The 10404-nt window shown below is 40.6% G+C and overlaps 1 protein-coding gene across 1 annotated transcript in view; it reads right to left on the bottom strand.

Annotated features, from left to right (window-relative positions):
• The window catches only part of LOC128600691 (kinetochore-associated protein DSN1 homolog), an 11480-nt gene extending 2401 nt beyond the window's left edge, over nucleotides 1-9079 (bottom strand). The window contains exons 1-11 of the mRNA XM_053613346.1: nucleotides 9033-9079; nucleotides 8757-8784; nucleotides 5825-6113; nucleotides 5563-5636; nucleotides 4758-4830; nucleotides 4410-4491; nucleotides 4123-4173; nucleotides 3371-3442; nucleotides 3116-3263; nucleotides 418-505; nucleotides 1-47 (exon numbers count right to left, since the gene is read on the bottom strand). The exon at nucleotides 1-47 is cut by the window's left edge and continues 2401 nt beyond it. Coding sequence (XP_053469321.1) covers nucleotides 1-47; nucleotides 418-505; nucleotides 3116-3263; nucleotides 3371-3442; nucleotides 4123-4173; nucleotides 4410-4491; nucleotides 4758-4830; nucleotides 5563-5636; nucleotides 5825-6113; nucleotides 8757-8784; nucleotides 9033-9055 — 975 coding nt within the window. The 5' untranslated portion in view covers nucleotides 9056-9079. The remainder of the gene's footprint in view (nucleotides 48-417; nucleotides 506-3115; nucleotides 3264-3370; nucleotides 3443-4122; nucleotides 4174-4409; nucleotides 4492-4757; nucleotides 4831-5562; nucleotides 5637-5824; nucleotides 6114-8756; nucleotides 8785-9032) is intronic.
• Nucleotides 9080-10404: the final 1325 nt, after the last annotated feature.

The following is a 10404-nucleotide window of genomic DNA, read 5'->3' as shown; positions in this document are numbered from 1 at the left end:
CGTCTTCACCGGGGATGATGGGAGATCCTGGAATCCTGCGCTTCGAGCTACGGTTAAAAAGAAAAAAAAAAAGTGTCAAGTTTGAAAAGTTACACATACACTAATATATATATATATATATATATAAAAAATATAATACATCAGTGTGATCATGTCACACTTAACGAATCGCTCTCTCCACTGAATACACTAACCTTAGTTTATTATGTTGCTGTTTATTGCCAAAAAAATGATTAAAATTACTCATATAATTGATCATATTGTTTTAATTATCTTGTCCTAAAAGTAATAAACCATTTGAGGCTTCTCTTCGTGCCCAAGAAAGAACTCCCCCGTGATCAAATCACTGCAATGCCCTTGAGTGCCATATCGCTTTATTCTAACAGGAAAACGTTTTCTCCAAAAAGCGTTCCTCACCCAGTCGGGCGCTGGTCTCCTGCACCAGTAACTGAGAGTCCTCCTGGAAGGACAGGAGCGCCCTCATCATCATGCACTGAGACTCCAACTACGAACACAACCACATGGATAGTCAGCGTTTGTTCAAGCACAGATGCTTTTAACTAAGGAAGCACCATTTTTTATTATTATTATTATTATTATTATTATTATTATTATTTAAATGCAATAGATCCAAGACACATAGGGGCACCATAATGCATATTTTTGGGGGCTGCAAGAAATGAAAATAAATAAATAAATAAATCGGCGTCGGTGGGAACTCCTTTAATACTGTTTAAAAAGCACCTCAGGGAAATTCCTCAAGACATCGGGTGAGAAAACGCCAAGAATACATCTCTGGAAACTCTAGGTGAAAATGGCGTCTACTTTGAAGATGCTAAAATAGGAATTATTTTGGATTTTTTAATCATGACATAATTCCCATAGGTCCACTGGTGTTACTCCAGAGTTTTGATAACTTTATTATTATTATTATAAAATGTGGAAAAATAAAAATAAAGAATGGGTGTGTCTAAACTTTTGACACCCTCCAACATTTGCGCAACTATTTAAACAGACTATTAACTTTAAACAAACTATAAAATGATACACTACACACTGAATATTTAACATAATTCTTTAAAAATAAATAAATAAATAAATAAATAAAATTTTTTAAAAAAGGCTTAAGAAATAAAACCAAAGACCTGGGAAACTTTTTTGGACCTGTAACGATCCTTTTGAACCACGTCTACATAAAATATAACTCTCTATCTGTACACATTTTCATTTGTGTATTTCTCGAACACTTTTTTTATTTATTTTTTTGAAAACTTTCATAGCTCTGTATAATTTAGTTTTTTTTTTCCTTTCTGTTTTAATGTGTATTTTGTAGTTAACTCTATCTTAATGAATCTAACTTGACTTTGAATTTTGCGGTTATGATGAAAACTAATAAAAATAAGCAATAATATATATATATATATATATATATATATATATATAAAAAAGAAGAGCATATAGACCTAGAACAACTATCATTTTTTAAATGACCTTAACGATCCAGATATCCACCAGCCTGCGTTCGTAGCCCCAGACGTTTTTCTAGCTTTGTCCCAGTAAGAATTAAAGCCGCTCATCACTGCCCTTTCTCTTTAAAGGAAAACTCATTTAGTGTTGTGTAATCTTTAACAGAGTACCGGTTGTGAGGAAGATGTACGCAGGAGTGGGCGAATCGTAAACGCTTTAGCTAGCCCGCTGGGTAATTTAAAGCTCCAGCCCCATGAGTTTGCTTAGAAACCTAAAATGTGCTAGCTTAGGCAAAGTAATAACACCGCACGCTAATTAGCTAGTGAAGTGCCTTAATCCGGACCGGGGAACGGAACGAGTTTATGAATTTCCAGGGAGGAGACGACAGCGTAGCCATAGTCCTCGTCCTCTACTGATAAAGATATTAATGCGGCATATTGTTTCCAGTGTTTCTCACAGGACAAGCTAAAATACAAGTTAAAATATTATTCAACTCTGCCTAGTTTCTATTTTCTCCCGATATGTTTAACTGATGAAAAAAACGGTTGGGGGGCGGCATCTTAGCGAGTGTAAATATCTTGCGTAGATTTGGATTTAGCTAGTACTTCCAATTATAAGCTTAGAATAAGCCAAATGTAAGATTATTAAACCTATTCCTGGACATTTTTTTATTCATTTCAAGCTTGAAATACTCTTCTATTGGCAAATTATATGCAATCATTATTAGAAAGAAAAGCAAAACTATCTGAAAGTAGAATAAGAACATTGAAAGGTTGAAAACAGTATAAACAAAGTCTAGGAATAAGTTTATTTGGTTTATTGTAATCCTATAATAAGGAAACACTGGATACATTAGACTATACTCGAGATATTTTCCCGCTTGCTAAGACGGCTGTTTTCTGGCGGCGTGTTAGAAGAGTTGGAGGATTATTTTACGCGGTTTTCGTCGGTGTTTCCACATACCTGTGTGTTTCTGATTCGGAAATGATCGAACAGTCTGACTATTAAAAACTGTTTTACTTTCATCCAGTTATAGTTACAGCATGGAGGTGCGTCACGCCACCCTGAAGTGGGTCAAGTTTAAACATACAAACCAAAAAAAATGTTTTTTTTTCCCCTCTCTCTCTCTCCCTCCCTCTCCCTGTGTGCGATTATTGAATCAACATGTCCGCCAGGCAACGGTCCAGGTGTAAAATCTGCTTGTGTAACCCTTGTGAACATATTTAGCACATAGATCACTTCCTGTCTGTCATTTTAGAATAATAATTAAAAAAAAAAAAGAGATCAAAACTCTGGAGTAAGACAAATGGAACTATGGGAATTATTATGTTGTGATTAAAAAAAAAAAATTCAAAATAAATAAAAATAATTTAATATTTTTAGCATCTTCAAAGTAGACGTGCTTTTCACCTAGAATTTCCAGAAATGTATTCTTGGCGTAATGGTGTAGTGCGCTGGGGGGGAAAGTTAACAGCTGAAGCCTTCCCTTCCTGAAATCCTCTGCTGAATCGATACAGTTGTGCCTTTTAAGAATAAGGGGCCGTTAATTATAAAAGCAGATGATTTATGAGGCTTAAAGTGAGTGTAACGCTGGTGTTGTCGTGATCGCAGTGTGTGTGTGTGTGTGAGTGCGTGTGTGTGTTCTCACCACCAGCTCCATAGTGTTGAGGACTCTCTGTTGTCTCTGCAGCACTGCGTGGTAATCGGGTTTATTCAGGATCAGTTTGCTCTGAGAGGACTGAGCGAGGCAGGACGGGTCCAGCTTCACACCTCTCTCCTGTCCTTCCTCCACTCTTCTGCACATCATACACATCACAACATGGAGGGGATTTAAAGGGATTCAAGTGGAAACTGCTGTATATGATTAGTGTGTGTGTGTGTGTGGCAGTGTGCTCACACTCACTTGGCCAACTCCTCCGATTTGGAGCGATGTTTATTTAGGAGCGACTCCCAGGACAAACTCTCAGCCTGCAACCTTAAACAGTGATTGTACAGCGTTAATAAAACTCAGTGGAAAGATCGGGGTTAAGGTGAACATTAATGGCGCTTCGAGACGGATTCTAGCACCAGGTTTCCATCCAAGAACAAGGGCTTCTCTATGAGAAATTATACATATATATATATATATATATATATATATACCCCCCGATTTGTGCGCTTAAAGATACTCGTATCAGTATCTCCAGGGTGGAAATTGTAAAGTACGGAAGGATGTGAACACATAAACTCAAATAAAAATAGAACGCCAATAAATAAATAAATAAATAAATAAAATGCTCTGCTACAAGCATCTGATTACAGCACTACGTGTCGTAAATGACGCGAAATGATAGCGACATATTTGGCGACTAATGATGGCAATCGATCAAAGCAGACTGCAAACTGTGCTCTGGGAAAATATCAAGAGCAGGAACTACAGCGTCTTCCTACAATACATCTGCAACTCTGCTCGATCCAGCGTAGCTTTAAAAAAAAACAAAAAAAAACAAACAAACAAAAAAAAAACAACCCCAAACCAAACAACATCCTTGCTTACATTCTAAAGAACAAGTCGTGTGTGTGTGGTTTTTGTGGCTGCTACTTCAGCCGGTATCGGTATCGACGAGTACCAATAGACACGCGCATCCCTGGTAATCAGTTTAAGAAACGTCCTACCTGTTCAGGTCCTCCTTTGCACGTTCGATGGCTCTCTGAATAGCAGGATCGCTGTACAGAAACGGACACCGAGTTCAATCCGTACGAGCGCGGATTCAAAAGGTTCACACAGACGGTTTAAAATGAGCTATGTTTAGGACCGCATTTACTAGCGCATTAGATTGAGATCCAATGCAAACAGAATTTTAAACAAAAAGGGCTTTTCACAGGTTCTCCGGTAATTTAATTAAAGTGGGGGTGGGGGACAAAGCTGCATTATAAGGCATAATTACTAACATCACTGTTACCTGCTGGTGCTGGAGAACGACAGCTGACTTTCTTCACTGATGGTTTTAGCCATACTCGACCACTCAGTCTGCAGGGAGTCAACTACAAGAAAACATAAATAAATAAATAAATATTTAATAACTCGAATAAAATGGTTTCCGTTGCCATGTTTGTGAAAACCCCCCCCTCCCAAAACTACAAAGACCTCCAACAAAAGTGAATACTGGGAATAAATGAAGTAAGGAATATAACAGCTGGTGGTGTGCTGTTAAAGGAAATTAATCCTTCAACTTAAAATTAATCCAGAACTAAACATGTCACTTGATGTTTGTCGACTCTAAGAACCCTAAGAATAAACAATCGAGTACCTTGTGTTTGAAATGCCTCCAAATCAGCACCAGGGATGGTACGCAGTGTATTTTGCAGCCTCTTCACTGTAACCTATGCACGTGCACACACACGAGAAAAGAGTGAGAGAGAGAGAGAGAGAGAGAGAGAGAGAGAGAGAGAGAGAGAGAGAGAGAGGACAAAAAAGTCACATTAAAGCATCTGCTAAATGACAAATGAATATCACATGTAGTCATGTGTTTCTGTGAAGTGTTTTTTCTAATATTCATAACAATAACAACATGAATAATGTTTATGATAACCTAATATGAACCTCGATTGATCGGCTTAGAACCGTATAATCTGTGACGGGTTCCTGGGATTTTATATACAGATTACGCTGTTAACTTTAAATCTCTTCATTCATTTCATCACACGACGATTTAACGAACATTTTGCGAAACTCGGCCATCCGCTTCAAATCAACGACCTGAAAGAAAGCGATTCCAAAATAAACGACGTATAAAACGAACCGTACGATCAGGATAAAAGTAATGGCACACTGTAAAAGGAGGAAGTGCTGGTGTGCATCTACGGTAGTCGGTGCACTGCGGTGGCTGAGCTGCATTACTGGAAGGCTGAACACATCCTGCACTGAGGAGGCGCTCTTTCACAGCTTTCAGCTCTCTGTGACCTTTGTACGGCGTTTTGTGGGCGTGGCAAGAGGTAAATCGGCTGTGCTGTGATCACGCTTGGTAATTTATGGCGTTTATTAACTAAACTATTTAACTACTCATTAAACCTGACGCCGTGATCCTCACACATCCGGATACAAGTCCAAATCACCTGCATTGCCGCTTCCATGAGTTTCTCCAGCCTCTCTTCATCACTCAGGTCCAGGCTGATGGATTTGCACAGAGCTGAAGAACAGTGTGAAAAGTAAAGAAGATAAGATTACACTACAGATTACACTATCAGCCGGCGGCGTTGTCTTCAAAGTCACCACGACGACAGCTTTCATTCGGAGATAATCCTCCGTTTACGTATGACTGAGTGACTCTCTCTCTCTTTCCATACCTAATGTGAAGAACAAACCACGTGGACTCACACTGGGAGGTGTTGGGGATGGCAGGGAGCGACGCCCTGCCTCTAGTCGACCTCCTCCAGGATTTTCTCCGTGAGCGAGGGCTGAGATCAGGAGCGGCGAACGCGTCAGTCGTCGTCTCTCTCGGCGTGACGTCTGCATGAGCTGCATCTTGGTCTTCTGGCCGTTTCTCTTCTAAAAGAGCGACGACTGCTGCGGGAGATGAAGTGCGAGGAGACTTCGGGGGAGGTTCTGGACTCTGGGTTCTGTCCAATTGTCTTTTGGTCCCTTGTGAAACGTCCTCTGCTGTACCCTAGATCCGTGGGGGGAAAAAAAGAAGAGGCTAAAGCACGGAATAGTTCAACAGCACGTAAATTAGATTAATTTGAGGGTCATGAACATAAAATTTCGCCCTATAATTGTCATAAAATTTGACGTTTTTTAGTTTGTGACGTGTCGAGTGAGAATTTCGAGCGGTATATGGGTTGTTTTTTCATTTTCTGAGGCAATGATTATGATCTTGCAGTGCAATTTAATCAAAATGCTTCCATAGAAAGGTCTTTTCGACATCTGAGCTGTTAGTGTGTATAAAACAGTACGATATGGAGGATCTGCCATTCTGTAAAGATGTACTGCATTTAGTTAAGGGTATTACGGGAGGGGACCAGTTGTGAGCTTCAGTGGAAATGAGATCACAGACACCCGAGCACGGTGACATTAACGCAGGAACGCTTACTGTATCTGTTGCTGTATTTCCAATTAATGAAATCGATTTCATAAAATACAGTGCACAGTAACGCTATTGGGTTAAACAGAAGTTTTGAGTAAGATCCGAGACACGATCACTGGTCGTAATATCGTTAAGTTCGTCTGGTGTCGATAAAAATGTCCCAATAGCCGACTCTTATCGGTGAGCGGAGTCAAATAACCTGACAGCTGGAGTTCAGTGTTGCCAACTTGGAGACTTTGTTGACAAGTTCCTTTCTTCATTTAAAAAGAAAAGAAAAAAGAACTTGGTGGAAAACCTGGAGATGTTCTGAGGAGATGTTAGTAACTATCGTGCACGCGATACAGCTCTCCAGCTCACATCACACCGCTGCTGATACCAGGGTCGTAAAGCCTGATGGAGCTGTGCTTATGAGCCAAGGTTCCTATCGACCAATCACTGACCACCACTGTTCCAAACGACCAGTCACTGACCACCACTGTTCCCAACGAGCAGTCACTGACCACCACTGTTCCCAACGACCAGTCACTGACCACCACTGTTCCCAACGACCAGTCACTGACCACCACTGTTCCCAACGACCAATCACTGACCACCACTGTTCCCAACGACCAATCACTGACCACCACTGTTCCCAACGAGCAGTCACTGACCACCACTGTTCCCAATGAGCAGTCACTGACCACCAGTTCCCAATGAGCAGTCACTGACCACCACTGTTCCCAACAAGCAGTCACTGACCACCACTGTTCCCAACGACCAGACACTGACCACCACTGTTCCCAACGACCAATCACTGACCACCACTGTTCCCAAGGGCCAATCACTGACCCCCACTGTTCCCAACGACCAGTCACTGACCACCACTGTTCCCAACGGCCAATCACTATTGTTCCCAATGACCTATCACTGACCACGACTGTTCCCAACGACCAATCACTGATCACCATTTTTCAACGAGCAGTCACTGACCACCACTGTTCCCAACGACCAATCACTGATCACGACTGATCAATCACTGAGCAGATGTTAGTATTGGTCAATGAGCAGATTGGTCAATGACCAATCACTGATCATCACTGTTTCCAAGCAACCAATCACTGATCACCATCGTTGATTCAGAACAACCCCTCACTGCCCACTATTGCCTGTTTCACCCATGTATTTCTATTCTTCAATTCATTTTTATTTGTATAGCACTTTTAACAATGTACATTCTCACAAAGCAGCTTTACAGAAACATATACATCTCAGATCTAAATTTTAAATTGATAAATTTATCCCTATTGAGCAAGCCAGAGGCGACAGTGGCGAGGAAAAACTCCCTGAGAAGATATGAGGAGGAAACCCTGAAAGGAACCAGATTCAAAAGGGAACCTCATCCGGGTGACACCGGATAGTGCAATTATAAATAACTCCCTTCGATCACTGTGTGCTACACGATAAAAACAAAAAGTGCAACTGTGTATTCAGGAAATTCACCACAGTCTCAACATGAAATCTATTCCGCTGAAGTCATGATGAACCGTAAACCGATGGAGACCCGAGCGCAAAGTCTGTTTGTGGCAAAACCGTCACCGCACCAAAACTGCCCACATCAACTGCGGTCCAATGCCATGTTCACGTCTTCCAAGCGTGTCCCCAGGCTGTCCACATGGGGCCATCCTCAGCAACAACGAGTCACCTCCCAAGCGACGAGAACTCCAGAAGCAGGACACCAGCACCAGGCCGGCCCGGAGAGCAGAACGGGTCAGGCCCACTGCTACCCCAGGAGCAACACATGTACAGCTTATGATTGTGACTATTAATACGTTGGTATCATCCAAAGTCTTCGCAGGTCTTTATTTTAAAAACTTTGTCCTTGGTGATATTTACAGTAAGCAGAGTGAGTTATTCAATCCCTATTTCCTTCATGTCTATTCCCCAACTCCTCACTTTCACAGTTTAATTTTGTCTGCTTTCTTCATAGCTCTATAAATATTGTGTGTGTTTGTGTCATTGTGACCATTTTTCTATAAAGAGACAGTTATAATGTACTGCTTTCTATTCTGATAAAACTCTATTATAGTCTTCAGAAAAACAGGTATCGATATGCAAACGATCATGACAATTCACTGAATATGCTAATTACGTATGACGTCACGTGGGGCTTCCGGCGACTTTCTGACCATACATTAACTACTTTCCCCTGAACAGAGCTGTACAACACTGATGAACCGAATCGCATACCGTGTCAAGTCCATCGTCTCTCTGACACCTGTGGAAGACAGAAGACATGAAAATGCTGTGTGATTACATTCGATTTAAAATAACGCATTTAATTATTTACGTGGCCTGGCAGACATTTTAGAGACATCAGCAAAGCTAGCAAATACCTACAGCTAGGTTTAATAACAGCGAAATAAACGTGTTAAAATGAACAAAATGTATTAAAATCTTTTTAAATATATATACATTTATTAAAATAATAAAAATGAACGCGACTCAAATACGAACAACTCAAACCTCTGATTTTGCAGCTCCGCCATTTTTCTTTCGCGCGCTGTTAATAACAAACGCCTTCTTTCTTCTTCGCTGTCGTTTTCTTTCCTCATGGCGGGCGACACATAGATTTACTGTGCATTACCGCCACCTACCGGACTGGAGGAATTAGAAAAAATACAAGAGTTGTACTATTGTATGCTGTACAGATTCGTCTCAAAAGATTTGAATATTGTGGAAAAGTTTTCACAATTTTTCCCCCGTAATTTAATTTGAAACTGGAACTTTCGTATATTCTAGATTCATTACACATTAAAGTTAAATATTTCGAGACTTTTTTTATTTTAATCTGGATGATTACGGTTTACAGCTCCATGGAAATCAAAAATCCAGTATCTCAAAAATATTAGGATAAAGAAATTATAATACAGAAATGTCGAACTTGTGAAAAGTATGTTAATTTATGTACTCGATACTCGGTCGGGGCTTTAATCCTTTTGTATGGATTACTGCATCAATGCGGTGTGGCATGGAGGCGATCAGTCTGTGGCACTGCTGAGGTGTTCTGGAAGTCCAGGTTGTTTTGATAGCGGCCTTCAGCTCGTCTGTATTGTTGGGTCTGGTGTCTCTCGTACATTCTCTATAGGGGTTCGGGTCAGGCGAGTCGGCTGGACGATCAAGCACAGTAACACCACGGTCACCATGCAAACCAGTTACTAGTAGTTTTGGCACTGTGGGAGGTGTCGAGTCCTGCTGGAAAAGGAAATCAGCATCTCCATTCAGCTCGTCAGCAGATGGAAGTATGAAGTTCTCTAAAATCTCCTGATAGACTCTGCATCGACTCTCGACTTGAGAAAACACACTGGACCAACACCAGCAGATGACATGGCAACCCAAATCATCACTGACTGTGGAAACTTCACACTGCACTTCAAGCAACTTGGATTCTGTTCCTCTCCACTCGTCCTCCAGACTCTGGGACCTTGATTTCCGAATGAAATGCAACATTGACTTTCATCTTCCCCGTGATTGTGGTTGTGTGTACTAAACCAGACTGAAAGATTAAAGCCTCAGGAAACCTTTGCAGGTGTTTTGAGTTAATCAGCTGATTAGACCTCTTCTCAGGTCGACATTTCTGTATTATAAATTCTTTATACTGGATTTTTGATTTCCATGAGCCGTAAACATCGAGATTAAAACAAAAAAAGGCCTGAAATATTTCACTTTATGTGTAATGAATCTAGAATATACGAAAGGTCCACTTTTTTAATTAAATTACGGGGAAAAAATGAACTTTTCCACAATATTCTCATTTTTTTGAGATGCACCTGTACTGTCTCTGGCTGTTCACAATAAACACAGATACATGATGCAGGTTTGCTAATAGTGAAAAGTG

The sequence above is a fragment of the Ictalurus furcatus genome, chromosome 24 (assembly GCF_023375685.1).
Source record: "Ictalurus furcatus strain D&B chromosome 24, Billie_1.0, whole genome shotgun sequence".
NCBI lineage: Eukaryota > Metazoa > Chordata > Actinopteri > Siluriformes > Ictaluridae > Ictalurus > Ictalurus furcatus.
Note: the sequence above shows the minus strand (reverse complement) of the source record. Positions and strands in the feature narration are given on the sequence as shown.